The following is a 21,945-nucleotide window of genomic DNA, read 5'->3' on the forward strand; positions in this document are numbered from 1 at the left end:
TTTTTAGTTAAACAACTTTGTGTGTATCCATTATGATGTGTTTTAGGATTGGATAAAAGGCCATGACATACAGAGTCTCTGCAACTTTGTGAAGCTTTCATTCCACATGGCTCTGCCAGACTTTATCGTAATTTCCTGATGGGCTGTTTGGAATATTAAAAAAATTATATCAACAAAACACCAAAGGATTTTAGCAGTTTTGAAGTAACAGAAGGAAGGATCTGTAGCAATATGTACAAAGAAAGTGACATTTTTGCTTTTATTGTCACTTTGAAGAAGGCCTATAGCATTAATTGTCCTTCTCTTATGTAGAATTTTACTTACATTTAAGCTACTACTTCAGATATTTTATAACAGTAAGTAATTCAAAATTATAAATGAGACAAATTATGGGCATAAAGATGCATCATAATTACAGAAGCCCTAATGCAAGCAGAGTAGAAAATAAAAGTAACAAACATTAGAATTAAAAATAGCTAGTATATATGAAATAAAGAAAAATTGAATGAAAGAAAAGAGTTAAAAGAGCAGCACTACTCAGGGGTACCTGGGCCAGAGATCCCACTGCTCAGATAAATATAAGAAGAGAGGAACGGACTTTGTATCCTTTGTTCTACAACCCATCAGGTACAAGATATAGATATTATACAAGGATGAAAATGCTGTATTTGTATTCTGTATATTTCCACTTTGAAAGCCATCCTGTAGTAATGTGACATAATCAGATATTCCTCTTTACCTAAGAGAGGAGGCCCATGGATTTTTAAACAGTTTTATTTAAACCACTGGCTAAGAAAAACTGGGATAAAGGAGTGTGTGCCATTTGCGAAAGCGTGTTCATTAAAGATGGAGGCTCTGCTTTAGCAGGATTTGCATGAGGAAGAACAAAACATCTGTGCCAATCTGCTTGTATGGTGCAAGGTCCCCTAACAATTCCTTCCATAAGGAAATTAATTTCAACCATCGGTTGTTACTGTGTTCTAATTTCCAGCTCTCTGTAAACTGTTTTTTTGGGGGGTAGCTGTACCACAGCTGAACCCGGGGTGCTATAACCAACTTGAGTTGCAGTTCCCCCATCACCACCAATTTCCTGCCTTTTTGTCTATTGTCTTTACTCAAAGTTGTATTAATTCTTAAAAGAAGGGTCTGTCTTCTACAGGTGCAATTCAGTACAATAGAGTGCAATGCAAAAGAATGAAGAAGCAAGGTTCTCAGCCATATCAGTTGCTAATCAATGATTCATACACCACTAATTTGTTTAACATATCATAAGTGGAAATTAGTTGGTTTGCCTAAACTTCACCCTGACAAGAGCAAACAAAAGGCATGTTCAAAAGTTCAGTTTCATTTCCCAGATGAGGATAAATTTTTGTTTCATTTCTTTCTGACCATGGGAGCAGTTTCATTTCCTTGCTGTTAGCTGGACAGTGTATAAAAATACTGGCTGAGCCTCACAATGCTTCAGTGGATTCCACACCATCAGGGACAGAAATGTCTGACCAAAACGTCCGCAACGCTGGCTTCACTCCCTCCGGGATCACGGCAGGATCGCTTGGCTCATCGATGATGTCCCAGGAAGCAAAAGCATCTGGGGGAGGTGTGCGTTCTGGAGGCCCTACCTCTACTCTCCAAGAATTGGGTATGAGCAATTTTGTGTGGTTGTGGTTTTGTGGTTCAGTGCATAGGGCTGAACAATTGTTTTTTTCCCCTTGAAAATAAGCTTGCCAAGTAATCTCTTCTGTCTTACAGGAATGTATAGCCCAGAAGACAAATGATTCCTACATTTAACTGCATGTTATGGGTGGGATGCTATTAAGGGTGTTTTCTGTGTAGGCAGAAATGCATGAATGTGCACATACATATGTGGTATTCATGAGATTCAGGACAGTGTTTATTTGAAGTTTGTGCTATCTCTCCATTCTGCTAGGAATCATCAATAATATGGAAAGTCATGGTAGCAATAAGCAACGATACACTTATGCAAGAACATGATCCGTGTACCTACATTTCATATAAATTATAAAATTCCCCTTGCTCTTTACGCACACACATCCATACAGGAAGAACCCGTAAAAACTTATGCAAACTCTACAGCAGAGGGAAATTAGCTGCAGTTCCAAGAGCCAAATTCACAAAGGGAATCTATACACATCCTTGACAGCATGTATCTAAGTACCAAAATTAGGCCTAGCTGGCTTTCACATGAGCTAACCCTGCAGGTGCTTGCTTTTCTGTTGCATGAACATGGCAATCCCTGACCTGACGACTCTAAGCAGCTTGGCACTTGCTTGACCCCAGATCCCATGGGATTCATGCACAAGGTGTTCTCACTGCCAGTCCTGCCTGTGTGACCTGATTCAGCAGGCACCCTCTAAACAGGCATAACTCCACGGAAGAACTCCATGTAATCCTGCTTTACCTGGCAGCGCAGTAGCTGGCTCGCTCACTGCAGATAAATGCTTCAAAACCCTTTCTGCCTTAGGGGTCTTGGACCCACATCTCCCATGTGTCAGGAGTGGGCTAAGCAGTAGACTTGTTATAGGTGGGGTTCTCTGTCATATAGGTCAACCGCTTGTCTACTCCTTTTGTAGTAAGCAGCTGGAAGTCTACTGAAGGACGGAGCTGAACCTGACTCTTCCAGCCCTAAAATGGGTAGTTGGTCAGGTGATCTGGCCGGGGTCCAGATTTGGGGCATCTTTTAATAGTAAAAAGTGCAATAAGCTTGATTGAGAGGAAGTAAGTTTGGGGAGTTTTTTGTTTGGTTGGTTTTTGTGTTTTGGGTTTTTTTTAAGATATGATTTAGATTGCTACCAATATTGTTCATAGCATGAGATGCTCTAGACAGTGAAGGAATAAGTGACATAAGGGTCATTTGGAGAGATACCGCATGTGACTCCTGTGAGGCATTTTTTGATTTTTACTCTGTATGATTCGATTGGTGAGTTTAGGTTACTGAATACGGTGCTTATTGAATATTCAGTAGCAAAGAGCTTAAGGGATGGTAGCAGCAAAGGGACAGAATATGAGGGAGTCAGGAGAGGCAGAGGACCAAGAATGTGAAGAGCAGGAAGAGCTTCTCTCAGGCACTGTGCTGCACTAGCAGCAGAAACCCTGGTACACGGGAGATGCCAGTTTCTTAACCTAATCATACACCAGAGCAGAGTCAGCTGAACAGTCTTGCCTCCTGCTACAGATATGGGTTGTACAGCAGTACTCAGCACACCCATAACCAGTGGCAAACTCTTCAGTGGTGATGCCCGATAGAGAGCATGAAGCAAAGTAAACATTTAACACCACCTAGCTTTATTCTTGCAATGTCTATATCAACTATGGACTTTTATGAAAACCACTATTTTGGTGAAGAGAAATCTGCATGAGTTAAGGAAACCTTTGCCATGCCTACAGGACATACTCTAAAAGAGCTTTTATCCATGTGAAAAATGCTGTCTCTGTAACATTGCCAAGGCAGGTGTGAGCTTTGGCTCCCTGCAGCAGGGGAGCTTGCCACACATTCTTTGCCTGATTGAGAGCTAAAAGGGCCTGATTTCATTTCCGCAGGTGCTCACTGAAATCTCTCACTCTTCAAACACATCTTCTTAACCTTTTCATTCAGACTGTAACCCTTCCTCCCCCCAGAACAAACACGCTCGAAGGAGCGGCTGATTCTGCAGCAGGGCATGAGTATTGTTCAGTGTCACTTTACAGAAGATGTTATAACAAGCTCATCACCAAAATATTTGAGCATCCTCCAGGAATGCTTTAAGCATTATCACTAACATTTGTCATAGCTAGTGCTTTACTCCTCCCCCAGGAGAAGAAGAGTTTGCAGTGGAATACTTTGCTTGAGGCTTACTTGTAATGAGATGGAGACATACATATAAATTGGCCACTGGCTAGCACAGCTTGCTGTGTTTGAATTCTACAGGTATCTATTATGCATAGGTCTATACTATGGAAAGTGAAGTGAAAGAACATATCTGTCACCTGCAACAGTAAGTGGTGACAGAGATTGTGCAACAATCCTTAGTTCCTGTAGGGCTTTGTTCCACAGTCCTCAGCCAGCTCCTCAGAAAACTGTGATTTTAGCAGAGACAAGCTGTGCTGAGACTGCTTTGGAGATTCAAATATATCAAAAATAGTCTGCGCAAGAGTTGTAGATTTTCTTTGTGTTCTGGGAACATCCACAAAACACTGCAAATATCCTTTCCCCAAGGTGGCAGCTAAAAAGCAGTATATTGATGGAAGAAGTCAAATAATCGGCAGTCTCATTGTCTTTTGATACATTTGCTAGCCTTAGCTTTTTTAAAAACATAGTAGTTTATAATTATCCTGTAAGGTTCCTTCCAGCCAGTAACATTTCCTTTGTAACTGTTGTAGGTGCCAGAGGCTCAACCCATTCAACAGGTTTTACCTGCAGCGGGATCTCCAGTGGATCCACGGCCTCCCAGATGATGTCCAGGGAGGCCACAGCCCACGGAGGTGGAACTCCCAGGGGTGGTACAACTTCCACTGTCCAGTCCATCTGTAAGTGAAAGTCCTCCTAATAACGATTAAATAACAAATGACTTCCGAGAAGTCAGCAGTATTTCAGCTCAAGTACACGTTTGATGAAGGGACATAAAGAAAAGTGGCTGCATTGTACTTGAAGCAACATTTCTCCTGTTTCTTGCTTTATACTTTTTGGGAAGCTAAAACTAGGCTGTTAGTGGAAATAACTGAGCCATAAAGTTACAAAGATAGAGGTGGGTAGCAGACACAGAAATCTGAAACATATACTGACAGAAAAAAGGCCAGTGGAAGTTTAGGTTATACTTGCATCAGCACTGCAGTCGAAGTTAATTTAATTTTTTTTTCAAACACAAATTCAGGAACAAACCAAGAGCTTCACATTTGAACATATGAAACAGATGAAGTGGGAGGAAACAGTGAAACATGAGAGTGGAGTTATCAAGCTGACAGACAGGAATCATAAGTCTACTTTTTGTGGCCTTTTAGAACAGCTTAGCTTTCTTTCCTTTTAAAGGAAATTCACTGGGTCAAAAGCAGAGGGATTTACCTATACTTACCAGCTCAAAGCAAAGAACACAAGTTTTCCTCATTAACTGCCAAGTTGATGTGGCCCACACCTAGATAAATCAAACCAAAGTATAAAGAAGCCTGGTCTATACCTTAATGCATCAGTAAGGAAGCTCATCATGGTACTATTGGTATATGGTAGAGAACTGGAGACAGGATTCAAGTTCTCTACTTTCAAAAAGGGTCTTTCAAAGTGTAACATAGATCTTTGGTCCCTGACCTGGGAACATTTGTAAACAATACTCAGATATTCTGCATGTTTCCCTGCACTGCAACTTTGCTTTAAGTTGTTCTCACAAGTGTTTTTGTATTTATCCTTAGCTATGGGTGGTAAAGGAGGAAGGCGCTGAAGTGAAGAATAACATCAGTCCGGAAATAAGCTCTGCAACCAGTTCATCCTTTACCAATACAGAAGTTTGACAGCTTCTCCCCTTCTTTGTTCTCACTGTCACTGACATAAAAGGCAAAGTCTTTTTCACATGCACAAATAAAGTTTACATTAAGATGTTGGATTCTTGTGTGAAATTACTGGGGATGGGGATATGGGGCAGTTTCTTCCACAGTTAAGCATTTTCTGAAGCACAGGCACATGGAAATGCAAGCTGATAAATGGAAGCTAAGGTCCTTTGGACTGCAGGGGTGCCTTACAAATATCCTGGGTGTAGCAACACTAGACTCTCCAATTACAGGTAGCTTGCTTTGTTTCTTTTACAAAAAGTGATTACAGTGCAAAAACCCTGTTGTGAGAGAGAAGCATAGAAACACATTATAAGGGGCATCCAGCAGATCCCTTTGGATGTGCTTCTAATGGGCTATCAAATTAAATTCTCATTAATTAAAAATACACAGAAGCAAATGAGAATGGGTCCCAAGAAATCTCATACCTCAGAGACACAACTGTATATTTGTATCCCTCTACCTTCTTTTCACATTAATTTAATTTCAAGTCCCTGTTTTTTTTATTGAGAGGTGGCAGCTTTGTCACAATTGGAACAAAACTATCTGTAAACATCTTATGATACCTGAGAACAGATAAGGAAGAGAGCCCATGTTCTCTGGTATAGGTCTCACTAAAGGGGACTCTTGCCATTCCCCACACACCTGACTCCTTCCCTTGATATGTACTCATACAATGACATTTCCCCAAATACATATAACATTTTCCATCCCCTATACAGATTCCCACATACATACTCACCTACACTCCCATCTTCTTCCTGTCTTCCTGGCTCCTCATTCTCCCTCATCACTTCCCACCCTCTGTGTTTGTAATAAAGCTTCACAGTGCAGCTTCTCTTTCCCTCTCCTCACCCCAAAATGAAGGGAGAGAATCTCATACCCTCAGGCCAGAAATTAAGAGGTGCTGGGTTTGTGGTGCTGCAGTCAGCAATTTTCTCCAACAGCTTCTGTCACCCAGCTCATCTCAGCTGCATCTCTTCATGGCTGGGAGACGTGTTTGTGCCCGTGCACCTCATGCTCTCAGATACAGTCTTCTCCCTCCTGCCTAGGTGCCTTCCCTAATGGACATGAGAAGCCAGCGTTTTTCTCCAGTTGCAGCAAAGTTAAACTGAATTATATGATGAGGGGAGGAGTGATAGCATGCAAGAGAGGTGAAAAAGAGGGTAAAAAAGGTATCTTCACTTGCTGTGCTATGCGAAGTATTAAAAAGCAATTGAAAATCAGTCACCATTTCATGGGATGGAGCTGCTCTCCTAGCACGGCACTATCTTGGGCAAATGTTAAAATGTAACCAGGATTTGAAGTCATAAAATCATAGAAAGATTTGGTTTCAGAGACCTTGGTGTGAGGAGAATAAGGGCAGTCCAACCTCCTGCTTGAAGCAGAGTTAACCTTAATGTTAGACTTGCTTGCTCAGGGCTTTGTCCAATCACGTTTTGAAAATCTTTAAGGAGGGAGATGTCACAGCTTCTCTGGGAAACCTGCTCAAAAGTTGCACCACTCTCACAGCTGAGATTTTTTTCCATATGTTGAAATAGAATTTTCCTTATCGCAAAGTTGCACTTACTCCGATGGATCCTCAACCATATACTTAATAACAATGTATTTTAAAGCTTTCCACTTTAGAGATTCACCCATAAATATGCTTTCCTGAACTGGCACCTAGGCCTAAAAGTGGCCAAAATGGGACCAGAAACATGCTTTGCAGTGCTCAGTGCCTCCCAGCACCACTGCTGAGAACAGACACGTCATTTGCAGATCACGCACTGTCACATCAACAGGAAGGGATGTTTTCTCTCTCCCCATGCTTTCTGTACAATTACAGATTTAGAGATGTCTTCGCACAATAGCAGTAGCTTATACTGATATGTTAGCTTTCATAGTTAAGGATCCAGAACTGTTTTGTTCAATGCAAAGGAAATACAGCAACATAATCACACGTTTTGGGATCTTTTTAAGGTCAGACACCTTTTAACTTGACTTGAATGGTAGTCTACACCCTTGCATGCATGTGAAAGCTTCCCCGCTCATTACCTGCATGCTGGCTATCTACTGCCATAAATATCTAATTGTAAAATTACTGTTGTATTCTGTAACAAATAAAGACATAAAGGAATGAAGAACACCCTGTCCCAGGTGAAATGAAAAAATTAAAATTAAGCTGTTATGGAGAAGAAAAATGAGGTATTCAGGACTCACAGATAGCAATCAGCCTGCAAATCTGACTGAGAAAAGTGGGGCAAGCTGTCTGAAATTGTATTTTAGACGTAATTTTCAGCCTTTCTCCAAGCCTGTCTCTAGTCTCCTCTGGCATCTCTCCAGATCTCAGCCACCTCTCTGCAACAGTGACTTTCACACATACTCCAGCCACCATTAAGCACAAGGCAAAAGCTTTGGCTGGACACAAACAATAGGACCTGGAAACCGGTGTCATTGACCCCTGAAGAGGGAAAGGGAGGCTGATGGTTTTACTCTGACAAAGTTTTTTTCTGGTTCTTCTATTCTGCTTGTCCCTGCTTATAACAGGCCGGGCTTCCCCCTGTCTCCACAAAACCAGCCTCCAGTTAAGCAATCTCCTTTCCTTCTCACTTTCAAACCTGTTCCATAGTCATCCTCGGTCTGTTACACAGCAGCAGCCTCACAACTGCTGCAGGACATCAGCAGGGTGCTGCGATTTTCCTCTCCCACCTTGGCTCACCCTCTGTGAGAGCCGTGTTGGAGCACTTTGCTGGCTCAGGCTCTGACCTCCTGACCACACGTCACCTCTAAAAAAGGCTGTGGCAGCTTTGTCAAGCAGCTGCTGGGGTAGAGGTAGAGAAAGCTGGCTACCTGCCCAAGAGCACAACTACATTTTTCTAAAGCACTTAGCGTTCCTCGCTTGCGGCTGCTTCATCACAGCTCTGCCATCTCTTTACACAGGAGGGAGGGAGCATTAGGTCAGTGTAAGGCAATGTGATTTTGACTGAGTAGCATTTTATGTCTATTTACTACAGATTAAACGATGTGAGCAAGTAAAAGGTAAAGGAGAGCTGCATCCTGCCTTTATTGAATTTTACACATCACCAGTGATTCTGCTTTTGCAGCCTTGTCCATTCAGCATAATAAAAAGAAAAGCATTGTATCTCTGGGTATTTGGTGTAGCCATGGTGTGTATGTGCAAAGATGGAATTGGCAGTTCTCCAGTCTTCAGGTCTGGACTAACTGACTACTGACAGGTCTGGTCAGTACATGGCTCTAATCGAGTCATCCTACACTTCCCTCTCAAGGCCTAATGCAGTAGCCTGCGGCTGTGATCTGCCAACAGATCTGTATTCCCTTCTATACCCTTTGCACTGGCAGGAGGTAGGGCAAGGAGTTCTGTCCTGGCTGTTTCCCACGCCAAGATTCCCCCATGTGTAAGTGCCAAGGTACCTGCCAGAGAGCAGCAGGGACTGAGATGCCCACAAGCAGATATCCAAACACCTGCTTTAGCTACAATGATGCTGAAGTAAGTTGTAGCAATGAAACTAATGTAAAAATGACAAGAAATAGTAGAAAAAGTCAAGCACGTACATAACTCATCAGACAAACAGTCTTGTAAACTGAAGCTGTATCGTCTGAGGAACAATGTCTGACCATTCCATGACAATTAAAGACCTCGTTTCTTATTTACCTGCAAAGGGGGAAGATTTAAAATTGAGTTTCAACCTTAACGCTGGCATTTCTTGACCTCAAGTGTTTTTGTCTTGTTAAAAAAAAAAACAAATCATTACCATTAGTAAGAGCTGACAAAAGATATTTATGCCTGAAAGAAGGAAATCCAATCCAAACAAAAGCAAGGATCCTTAATCACATACCCTTTCACTGTTCAGCACTTACGTGATTCTGGCACTACTAGTTTGGATTATTTTTTCCCATCTTTGGATCTTGTGTTGAGAACTAGCCTAGACAGCTTTACTGAAGCAGGGAGCATCCTTAGCTGCATTTGAATTCACTTAACTGAGTCAGCTCTAATAGGTCTACAGGAGAACAAAGGTAAATGCTTCCTCCTGAAAGCCTTACCCACAGACCACTTAAGCAAATTCATATGTACATTACTACAAATGAAGTATTTACATTTTTAACAGAATATAATTGAAAAGGTCAAATAACAACAAATATGGCAATCTAAATCCCTCATGTCTCTCAATCAATCTTTCCACAACAAATAGACACAGAGAGAGAGAGAGAGAGAGATGGAAAGGAAAAGAGGCAGCCGTGTGTGATTACCAGAGCAATAGCACTGAAGCAATACACTGCAGAGAGCACATAGCTCTCTGCACGGAAATCAATTTCTCCCATGGGATGGGGTCGATAGTTGTCTGACAGGACAGTATACAGGCAATTTAATAGCATTTTATCTAAATGAATCTATTCCTCCCCCCCCACCAGCCTCACAGTTCATAAGAAGGCTCTCTTAGTAAAATAGATTTATTTATTTTTTATCATACAACAGGAAAGTATTTATCATTTCTGAAGACACTACCATTGTCTATTAAAAATCATTTATCCCCATTAGTTGCTCCTTACCCACAACTCTTTCCCAACATTGTTATTCTAATTAGTTAAGTCATGCACACAGCCCATAAAAATCACTTTCAGTTACTCTGGAAACATTTTTCTTGCCCCCAAACATTTTAAACTATAGGTCAGGAAAAATAAGCCCACAAATTCAGTTGACTCAAAGGAGTATTGGTATCTGAAATGACGTTTTTATGCAAGAAAAAGCATATTCTTTGAGGAATGCATTATACACAGAGATCAGTTGTCCAGTGTATCTATTTTAATACTACTTAATAAATAATAAATAATAAAGCCAAGCTGATCTCATTAGTGGATATCCGTGTGAAATAAATGGTAATGAATGAGAACCCCTAATAAGCATAATTCCAAGGATGGATTTTCCGTGCTCTGGGAGTTTGGTATTGTGCCCCAAAGGCTCTTGTAAATCCAGCTGCAGTTCTTGCTCATCATTTAGAAGATTAGGGGCTGATAAGCGACAGTCAAGCCTTATTAGAACAAGCTAAGGCAACAGGAAACATTAATTGGGTAATTTAATGCACAAGGAGACAATAAATGCCTGCATTGTGGTTCAGATGCTGTTTCCTCTATTGATTTGTTCATGTCTTATTGTGCAAAATTCTCACAAATTCTTGGTGAAAAGACTGTAAGACAAACTCTAAGTTTAAAAATGCCAGAATACTTCTGTTATTTCACATGGCTTCCCCTTACCTTTTGTGTTACTCGTGGGACCCATAAGCAGCCCTGCCCTTGGAACCCACAAAAAAGGTGGGGAAAGATGCAAGGTGAAGCACCTATCTGCAGTGAAATGGTGTCTCATCATCTTACTTACGTTATGGTTTCATCACAGCACGTGCACACAGCAGGAGTGCTCTGTGGCTTTGGGATGAAGTCCGGTCTCTCTTTTGCTCCAGAAAGCTGGGAGCGCTTAACAAAGCCCTCTCCTCTCTCCCTGTTCTGGAGGAGATGTAGAAATCAGTGAATGATCTTCCTCTGGAAGTAAGGAACGTGAGAGGAAACCCCCCCTCCTGATCTGGGGGTTTCTTCCCTGCCTAATGCCAGAATTAATCTGCTCGTGTCTGGATTCATTCAGTCCCCTCAGTGGTGGATATTGGTGCCTGGAGCTCCAGAATCTCCCAGTTATATACCAGGTCCTCATTTGGATCCCATTCAAAGATTTTCTTCTCTGAGATATCTTTCCTATGACTGAACAGGAGGGAAACCAGGTTTTCTTATGGTGCAAGAAATGCAACATGACAAGGGGAGAGTCTTTCCTTTACTTAGCTGACATAGGCACTCCTTCCCCCTCATTTTGTAGCACTGTAACTGGGAAGATTGGGGGTGATAATTTATGGACTCTTTATTTTAATAATTTACATTTGCAGCAATTTAAATATTAAAATGCAGTTTGAAGGCATGCAAGCATCATTAATTTCAAATAAACATTGTACATTATGCTCAGTTCAATAGCATCCAACCTCACTTTTTGTAGTTTTATTCCACTTTCAAGCATGGCTTTTGAACCATTCCTTGCAGAGGTTCCCAGCCATGGTCTCTCACTTCCACCCAGCAGCTTAGTGCTGTTGCTGTTGTGAACAAGGTTCCCCATGTCTGTGACCCTGGGTGGAAGGTCAGTCCTTGCTGCCTATTGCAGCAAAACTCAGTGTGGGTAGAGCACCCCTATGCTTCAAGCTTCTCCAGTATTGTCACATTTGGAGTTGGTGTCCTCTTCACATCTCCCCATGTTTAAGGAAGGGGGTAGCCCCTCTGACTCCATTTAACATATGATGTGGTGCTGCAGGGTGCTCGTGAACAGATCCCTAAAGTCTTGGAAGCCTTGGTAGAAGATGCAAGGGCAATCAACAGCCCAGCACAACATCCTCTCCACCAGCATGTTAACTTGTGCTCTAGCTGCACTCTTTCTGTCTCCACAATAACAATGATCTGAGACCGTCCACTAGCCCAAAAATAAGAAACATGCACGTCTTCTGGTTGATACAGTCCTTCTTTCTACTTATACTGAACACTACGCAGGACAGCCAGTGGTGAAACTAGTCTGCTGGGCATGGTACAAGGATAAGTCAAGGCAGATCTCCACATCTCAAAAGATCTGACAGTCTACCTGGAGCAAGACCAACAAAATCCTTTCAAACCAGCAAGTAGGTACCTAGTAGCTGGGTTAAGCAGGTTAGCCCCTTTCCTCTTCTGGAGAGGACACCCCAATGCTCTTTCTCTGGGCTTTCATCCCACTGAAGTTCTGAATGTTGTAACCACATCAAAAAACAATAAAATTGTGCAAGCTGCCCACAATAGTCCATTTCCTTAGGACCTTTCACATTAAAGAGACACAATTAATAATTCCATTTAAATACACTGTAATACAAAAGATTATAAGAACATTCCATTATAAAAATAGTCATTGTTAATGATTACAGTAATTAAATTTAAGTAGTTTCCCTCCTTTTCTGTATCAGTATGGGGAGGGAGGGAGGTGGAAATGAGCATTGAAATATATTCTGGTTTAGTGATCATATAATGCAAGCAATATTTTATCTAAGCTATCTTGTTTTTACCCATTGTTTGGTGGGGTTTGGTTCTTTTAAAGAATGCCTGAATGTGAAAATAAATAAATAAATAAATATATTTCCCTTCATGTAATAAAGTTTCATACAAAATATTGTCCCTAAAGAAAAAAAGTGTATGCTACAAAACCTGTTCTTAAAATTCAGATATTGTGCTTTGCTGTCCTTTGCACTTGGAATTTCCACCCAGCCAAGATTTTTACTGGCCAGTTTTAAGCTACCTCTGCAATTTATGTTTATACATAAACAGCTCTGATTTTAATTGCTATCAACTTCTTATACTTGATAGATGGTCTTAAACATTTTTTGCCTCCAGAGACTATTTACTTTGCCGAGTATTGACACACTTTCAAGATTTATACTTCTCTAAGGAACGAAGTTTACAATAAAATATAATGTATTCCGTGGCTGTGAATGGTAATGTTACTAAACAATCTAAAGATATTTCACAACTGATAGTTATTTCCCTTTCATGCCCAGCACTGCACTGTTTTTGTTCTACTAAAGTCTTATGTTTTTAAAGAAAACTACAATGCCTAATTTGCCTAATCTAATCTTTCAGAGATCCAATATGACTTAATTTAGGTTTCCTTCCACTAGAGGCGTTATTGGACTAATGATTACACTTTCATTTTTCCAAATAATTATTCTCGAGGAAGGGATTCATTCACTTATGGGATTGGAATAACCCCTTACAGAGCTCAACTATCACACTGCAATTAGAAATAGGAATTGTTACAAAAATGTAACATACAATGTCAAACACCTGTAGTTACTATTAGACAAACACAACTTGGTAGGTGAATAAAGTCATATCTAGGTATTTGGATCCACTTTGCTGGTAGCAATCATGGGTCACATATTGCCAAGAGAAACTCCTGAGGACAAGGAAGGGTTCTTACAAAAAAAATACATCAAGTTGTACCATCTCCATGCAACTGCTGTTGCACTTCTGCAGTAGTAGCATCATCAGACTCTGTCAGTTGCTCTTTTAAAAGCTGAAAAGATCTCCAGCTTTGAAACAATTCATGGATGTTATTTTAGTGACAAAGTACAACTCTCAGCCTTCTAAGGATATGTTTTCAAGGGCAAAGATTTAATTTTCTCTTTTTTTTTTCCTCCAGCCATTTCAGCTCTTTAATATAGCTTTCTATATTAATCTATTTGTAAATAGCTAGTTTAATGTCACCCAGCTCCTTTGTAAAGGTAAAGGAAAAGCAGCTGGGTTGCTCTCTGTTTATCCTATTATTACCACTTCTCAAAGATGAGCAGGCACCCCAGAAATAGAAAGAAACACACTCTGTGTGTACCCTGACCCATCTTCCTCACTGAGTGGGGAATGGAAAGGATGTGCTCCAAGACTGTCTCTAATTTCCCTGGGGGAGGTGAGGATGCAGCCTGTAGAAGAGTAATTGTTTTGAAGTTTTGAATTTAAACATCCCAGTGCCTGCTCTTGCCAGGCCTCTTGGCTTTTGCCCTGGAGATGAATGAGACATTTCTAAAATTTCTACAATTTCTAAAAGAGATGCTAAAAAGTCTAGGAATAAATGATTTTGTCAAGCAATAATTTCTATGATTACTCACTGGGGGTCCTTGCCCTGGCCATCCTCCCTCTCCCACACATCTTGCAAGGATTTTTCTAGAACAAATAATGGTTTAAACTGCAGAGAGAATAAAAACTGAAGAAAGCAGAACAACAGAAGTATAAAGGGAAAGAAATGAGCAGTTGCTCAAATCTGTTAATAACCAGATATAGAAATAACAAATGAAAATGATCAGAAAAATGGAGAGAGACTAAAAAGGAAAATATTCTTACAGATTTCATCCTTGTAGGAGAAAGTAATAGAAATGGAGACCTAATCCAGGTTAAGGTTCAAAAAGGATATAAATGTTTACATAAGTTCTTATAAGCTTAGTCAAGCATTTAGACACAAATGCTTAAGAAGTTCTTCTTGTTCCATCATCATGAATATAGTTTTTACTTGAGCCTGGTAGTTTGTGTTGCAAAGATTTTTTGCAATATCACTAACAAAAATTTTATTAGGAAGTAAATTAACTCTAGAAATCTATTTCAAGACATAAAATTAATAGTTTTTTCTGTAGTGCATTTTATTTATTCCTTTTGATGCTAAGATATAAATCTGATAGCAATATTGTACCAGTTCAATAGAGGACTTATAAAAGACAGTGGATGAGATAATTAATTTCTGATTCTTCATGTTTATTTTATCTTTACCATAAATAGATTATGAAAATTATGTGTTCCATAGCTGGTGCTCTTCTGATAAATTTTAAATTGCATGTGGAATATTCTTAAAAAGAGAGATACTGAAGATATAAATTTATTATTATTTTGACTCCTGTGCTTAAAAAAGGTATACATACAAAGAGGTTAATGGCATTACAATTTTCAGATAATCTGTTTTTAAACTGCTGACTTGGAAACTGTGAGATTAATAGCACTGAGAACATCTGAAGGTATTAGGATTACAATTTAATATTAACTAAGTGTTTCTTGGGGGTCTGCTGTAGCAGTGCCTCATCTCTGGGACGCACTGGAGTAATTAGTCTATAGTGGCATACAGTGGTGATGCATGATAACTGCAGCTTTTTACTGCTGCAGTCAGGGTTTTCCATTCACAGGTAACTAATTTTTATTTGTAATACCTGTCATAAACTAGCACAGAACAAGCTTGCCATGTTCTTCTTATAAACTGATGCTGATCGGGAAGAGACCAGTTCTCAAAGGGTCCTATGGTGAGCCAAATGCACAGGGAAAATATTTGCTTGCTTTTCTCCCAGGTAGCAGAATTGCAAAAGTTATCTGCTCTCCCATCTGCTACCCTTCAGGACTGGTGATAACGAACAGCCTTTTTAGGGAAGCCTGTTGTAGCCCAAGGTGGCCAGAGGTGATGGGTATCGTGCTGGCTGCAGGACAGATGGAGTGGCAGATCCTGCCCTACTATCATCTAAATCTCTAATTTTTTCCTCCTCCTTTTGCTAATAAAGGTATCTATCAGAAAGGAGCTGGCCTCCTCCATCCCACGTTGCCATTCCATCTGGGATGACAGGGTAATTTGGTCCTGCTGTCACATGCGATTGCCTGACCCAGCCACACCTGGAACAGCAGTCACAGCTCATCAGGGCAACAACATGAGGGCTATGGAGACTTTCCTTCTGTTGCAGGAGTTTGTAACAGAAAAGTTTTATTTGTAAACAGGGACACAGCCAACAGCAGGCCAGCTCATCAACATCAAAGAAGATGGTGTTAATATCAAGATCAAAAGGCCCATGCTTCAATAAGGCCAAAGTACAGCTAGATCAGCAGAGGACCTAGGTGGAAGGATGGCAAAAAGGCCACTTGGAACCTGGCATTGCTCCTGCACACACAAACTCACTAGAGGGATGCCCAAATCGGGGAATGGAAATAATGCGCAGTAAACTCTACTTAATATTTACAGGGTCAGAGGGTTAAAGAAGAAGTATTCAGAGGCAAAAGATGATCTCATACTAAATATCGATCCTTAGAGGGTCAAACAGACCCATCCAACAAACCACTTCACTATGACCAGTCCCTGCTAGCCCCAGGAGCACAGTGAGGATGCTGCAGCCAGAGCCCTTTGTCCTCCAGGTGACACAGAGGGACCTCTACCCACACCCTGTGGACACGTGCATCTCAGTGCCTGTATGCAGGCTTGAGTGAGGGAAACCTAGGAGAGCATTGTGCATATTCAGAGATCAAAACTGAAAGCATTTAAGTTAAAAAAGTAGGTTAGCGGAAAAAAAACCAAAAAAACCTCCCTATGCATCTTCATGATCATTTGAAGGGGAATATTTTAATAATCTCTGTTTGCAGGGTGTCCTCACAAAAGACAAAGCTTGAGAATCTGATGCACTTCAAGGATTGCTTCCCACAGAACTTTAGTGGGATTCAAGTGCTGCTAGTTGTGCATTTTAAACTCTACCCTTCAGGTAATGTGGAGTTTTGAAGCAAAAACTTCCACATTTCATGTAGAAAATTCAGATCCACGGATCTGAAACTATTTAGAAGTAGTGTCATGCTCAGTATCGATCCCCTCCATACCTCCATTCAGTTCAACTCTTCAGATTTCCATCTATACACTGTAATTTTGACCCCTTTGCTTGCTAGGGGATGTCTTTATATCAGTAGGAAAACAGTTAATGATGTAAAAGGGACAATGACTCAATGAGTGAAAAACCGTAACAAACCCATAATACATAGAAGATAGAAAAAAAGGATTGGGATCTAGTCATAATTTCTCTCAATTTCAAGACCTCTGCATTTCGATGAACCCCATTAGGTTAGCAGATGTGAGCCTACTTTTCACTCACAATAGTCCCATGGCAGCACCCTGAGGTAGAAAATCTTATCTGGGAGCTACTGAGAGCCTGAGGAACCTGAAGAAGCCGTCCACAGCCCTGTAGCAAAGGAGGGAAGCTGGGACTTCCTGCATGACACTGGTACAGACTTTTTTCTTTGCTGCCCAGGGAGTCACAGAGGCTCAAACTACCCCTCACATGGCAGCAGCCACTGCCTATCTCCACTTCCCAACCCTCTGCTCACCCACTGGTGTATTCCAGGGTCCATATGTAATCCCTGCCAAAATCAGCTCTAGCTATGCTGTGGTTCCCCTCCAGTCATATGGGGGCTTCCCTTGTTCAGAGGCCTCTATCAGAAACTCAATCCTGCAGCATCAGAGGCACACAGAGGAAATGGAAAACAAATTGCCCAATATCTGTGAAACACACAGTAAATATATATGACCACCTGCAAACAAACACCAGTGGAATGAAGAGGAGAAGAGATGAAAGAGAAGGTAGGATGCACATTTACGAGGGTAAAAACAATGGCAGCAAACCTCTGGACTGAAGGGAAAAAAACTAAGGAGCAGCCATAAACACCTCTGCCTCTGTAAAGCAACCCCTGAGCACACAGTTCTCCTTGTAACCACTTATTAACAACAATGCGTCATAGAAATGTTGACCAGAAGGGACCTCTGGAGGTCATCTCCCACTCAAAGTAGGACTGTTGCCTGCACTAAATCATGTTAACTTTGTCCTGCCGAGTCTTGAAAACCTCAAAGGATGGAGGTATCTTGAAATGTTTTCATGTACGTCATTGCCACTGGTTTCAACAGAATTTGGAATTTGAAACACATACAGAAATCTGAGCATAAAACCATAAGGCAAAACAGTTCTTCCACTAGTGGTAAAAATAAGTCACTGCTTCTTGAACCTGTGAGAATTAAATTTACACAAGCTGTGTTATAGGAGCATATCTTTTACAGGCTAGCTTACTCCTTCTTCCCTATGGGAGACATAAAAGCTTCTGTAGGTGCACCCGTGCGCCCTTGTAAGCAGTGGGCAGTAGAAGACTGGACAATAGAAGACAGGACAGCATCCATTGCAGGACTATGAGAGTGTATCTGCAGTGCATAAAGAAGCGTTTAAATGGATCCCATCTCGTGGTATTTGCAGAAGCAGGCAAGCAGTCATTCCCTGCATATGGTGACCAGCTCAGCCACCCAGGAGCTGTCTTAGACCATTGCTGCTGATTGTTACCTGCAGTGAGCTGGCTCGCAAAAGTATTAAACTTTAATATATTTCAGTTGTGCCTATTGACTGTGCATTTTAAATAGACTCTGCTATGCTCTCCCAGTGGAAAGGTTTATTTTACTTTAAGAATATATAGGGTTATGCTTTCAGTACTTTTTCTTTGTTTAACGAGAAGCTCTCTTACTGAAAACCCAGTAGACCACAAAACCAGTCAGGGGCTTTTATCCAGGATGTCTGACCCATCGCCTGACAATAATTAGTTCAGGTTAATTACAGCAAATCTGTAGATTTGCAGCCTGAAATCATCTCATCCCCTAAGCTGAACCCTCCAGAGGTTTCTTTTATGAGCTCTGCATCCTAAGGGTGGACTTAAAGTAATGAATTTGTCTCTAATAAGATTCATAGGTTTGTTCCCTAAGCAATGGTGTCAATTATAGAATCTAACACTGATGGCTTATTTTGCTGAAAATAGAGAAATGGAGAGTTTTTAATGAAGCATGCAGGTTTTAAAACATTTTTGTTTAACTCCTTGCATTGTCAAAAAGTACAAAAATACAATTATGTGAAATAACATACCACTTTCTATGTATTTCTGTGTGTGCCAATAGCTAATTTCCTTCTGCTCTATAATGGAAAAGGTTAATGTAATGACTCTGAGATTTCATTTGGAAATGTTCCAGAAGAGTGTCTGAGTATTTGCTGCACTTAATGGCAGGAAGTAATAAGTGAGGTTATGTATTGGTGAAAAATGTTTCATGTACTGAGAAGATTAATACTGGAGAGAGGCACAGGGGACACAAGCCTGAGGCTTCCTCCTCAATTCTGACACAATATAATATGTCCATACTTGATACGTGCCCTTCTGTAGTTAGTTCTTAATCATTAACAAAGCAGACAGTAAGTCTCTGGGGGAGTGGTGTTGAGAGAGGAGAAGGAACCAGCCATAGGATTCTCTTCTCTCATACAAATGAGTGGCGGGCACCTCTAACTGGGAACACTGGACCAGATGGTACTGGTACCAGCAAGGTATCTACGTAGCAAGGTGATGCTGTAACACCCTTTAAAGGTTTGACTCTGTCCTGAGCATTTCAATGTCTACACTAATTTTTGTGCATAGTAATTGTATTTGGGATTTCTGGAAGATGACCCACCATATCACAGCTTTATTTCAACATTTTATTTCACATTAATTGTATTACTTGTGAAAGATTTAGCATTATTGCATATGAAAGATGTAGCCCCTTCCTTTATTTTAAACTTCTCAAATTTACTTTTTAATTCAGATCCCATTCCTGTTGTCTGAGTCAGTCCAAGTCCCAAAACTAAGGTTTCAAGCTCATGAGAAATAGCTCCAGTCATTTATTTCGCTCATTTTAATAATTTATTATTCTTTTGCTTTTAATTGTGTTGAAAGAAGAGACAACATTCCAGGACTCTTAACTCCACTGGAAAGAGATGGATGAAGTTGGAGCTGGAAAAGGGTAAACATGGCAGTAGCTCTCACTGGAAGGGTGGATGTGGCCAAGAGGCACAGTTCCTGTACACCTCCAGCAGCTCCTAACACTTAAAACGTGATATTCCTGAGCAAGGTAAACCACTAACCCTCCACAAGAGGATGTTCTACTCCCTGGCCAGCAGTTTCCCAGGCAGGTCAACACAAGCCACATTTTTAGAAAGACTTTTAGATCAACTGTGGTCTCTCTGCACCCTCAGTTGAGGGGAGAGGGGAGCCTCCATGCTCTTTCTGTTCTTGGGTTCCCAGTTGAACACAGAAATCACTGTCCCAAAAGGAGAGTTTGGTTCTATGTGGATACAGACTGGTGGGTTGAACTTAGAGACTTGTGTCAGGTACATGAGACAGGCTGCCCTGTTCACTAGTGGTCTAGCTCATACTGAGAGCAGGGACTGAGGGCTGTGTATCTCCTTGCCTACCCCAAGTTGATGAGTTCACTGAATTTTCACTTTTTACTGGCTTTCATGTATAATCTTTGACTGATCTCCACCCTGCTTATCTAATGAAGTCTATTTCAATGCACATTTGAAGCATTAAAGACATCCATTAGGAAGAATAATATTTAGAAAAGGAAAAAAAAAAACACACTGGAGATGCGAGATTAAAAAGAAAACGCCCTTCTCTAGGTTAAGCACTGATCAGATGATTGCAGAGACATACCTTTTTAGCTGGAAAACACTGAAGTGCTGCATTGGATTTACACGGCAAGGTTCTAATAGTGGGGAGGTCGCAGGGTGGCTTCTGTGAAAAGACATCAGGAGCTGCCCCCACATCGGACAGAGCCAGTTCCAGTTGACTCCACGACAGAACCAGTGCTGGGCAAAGCTGAGCTCATCAGTGACGTGGGTGGTGCCACTGTGGTAATGTGTTTAAGAAAATGCAAAAAATGCTGGGAGGCAGCTGTGAGAGAGGAGTGAGTGTATATGAGAGAAACAACCCTGCAGAGACCAAGGTCAGTGAAGAAGGAGGGGAAGGAGGTGCTTCAGGTGCTGGGGCAGAGGTTCTCCTGCAACCCATGGTGAAGAGCATGGTGAGGCAGCTGTTCCCCGGTAGCTTATGGAGGTTAATGGCGGAGCAGATATCCACCTGTGGCCCATGGAGGACCCCATACCAGGGCAGGTGGATGTGCCCCAAAGAAAGCTGTGAACTGTGGAGAGCCTACACTGGAGCAGGCTCCTTGCAGGACCTGTGGAGAGAGGAGCCCACAATGGAGGAGACTTGTTGGCAGGACTTGTGACCTGTGGGAAGGACTCATGCTGAAGCTGTTCATGAAAAACTGCAGCCCATGGGAAGGGCCCATTCTGGAGCTGGGAAAGAGTGTGAGGAGAAATGAGCAGCAGAGATGAAATGTCATGGACTGACTGCAGCCACATTCCCCGTCCCCCTGCACTGCTCAGGGAGAGGAGGTAGAGCAGTTGGGAGTGATGTTGAGCCTGGGAAGAAGGGTGGGGAGAATTTGCATTAGTTTTGTTTATACTTGCTATCCTTCTCTGTTATTAATTGGCAATATATTAAATTCATTTCCTCAAGTCAAGCCCATTTTGCTGGTGACAGTAACTGGTGAGTGATCTCCCTATCCTTATCTTGACCCATGAACCTTTTATCCTGTTTTCTCCCCTTGTCCTGCTGAGGAGGGCAGTGAGAGAGCAGCTTGGTGGGCATCTGGCAGCCAGCCAAGGTCAACCCACCACAAATACCAAGACCTAAACCTTTAATGGAAAAATTACTTGATTTCATATTTTCCCAACAGGGCTCAGGATTGTATTTCTGGAGAAGGAAACCCATACCTAAGAAAGCAAACAGATTGATCGCTTGTCTCAGATGGCGAATGCTTCAATATCAGCTGCTGTTTTCTCTCTTTCAGAGCAGGGATCTGAACCTACAAACGGGATGCTGTACATGGGTGTCCACCCAGCTTGACGGCAGAGAGAGTCTACGTCAGCCTGTCTGTAAGCTGAGCTGCCCTCTTACTCCTTCATGCAAATAAAAACTGTTTCAAGACAAACAATTGAAAACTGTACCTACCAGCCTGGTGGTTGCAGCACTTGTCTTAAACACAACTTGGAGCTGAGGCTTATATTACTGGGGGGAGGTGAGGGTAGGACGATCAGGTCTGAAAAGCCTCAATTTCTTCTGATGTTGAATCAAGTGAAAATTCTACAACCTCTCACATCTCTCATAAAACTAAAAAAATATTTT

At 41.4% G+C, this 21,945-nt stretch overlaps 1 protein-coding gene across 1 annotated transcript; it reads left to right on the forward strand.

Annotated features, from left to right (window-relative positions):
- Positions 1–1,456: 1,456 nt before the first annotated feature.
- LOC106885954 (interferon alpha-inducible protein 27-like protein 2B) lies at positions 1,457–5,574 on the forward strand. The gene is made up of 3 exons (XM_014938476.1): positions 1,457–1,639; positions 4,378–4,524; positions 5,398–5,574. Exons 1-3 carry the CDS (start codon positions 1,492–1,494, stop codon positions 5,424–5,426), a joined length of 324 nt encoding a protein of 107 aa, XP_014793962.1. The 5' UTR covers positions 1,457–1,491; the 3' UTR covers positions 5,427–5,574.
- Positions 5,575–21,945: the final 16,371 nt, after the last annotated feature.

The sequence above is a fragment of the Calidris pugnax genome, unplaced genomic scaffold (genome assembly GCF_001431845.1).
Source record: "Calidris pugnax isolate Ruff unplaced genomic scaffold, ASM143184v1 scaffold13, whole genome shotgun sequence".
In the NCBI taxonomy this organism is placed as follows: domain Eukaryota; kingdom Metazoa; phylum Chordata; class Aves; order Charadriiformes; family Scolopacidae; genus Calidris; species Calidris pugnax.

Bases quoted from the DNA above. Each gene is read 5' to 3' on its own strand.
- LOC106885954 (XM_014938476.1), top strand. From the start codon at position 1,492: ATGTCTGACCAAAACGTCCGCAACGCTGGCTTCACTCCCTCCGGGATC. The intron at 1,640-4,377 runs GTATGAGCAATT...TAACTGTTGTAG, and splicing joins CTCTACTCTCCAAGAATTGG to GTGCCAGAGGCTCAACCCAT. The intron at 4,525-5,397 runs GTAAGTGAAAGT...ATTTATCCTTAG, and splicing joins TTCCACTGTCCAGTCCATCT to CTATGGGTGGTAAAGGAGGA.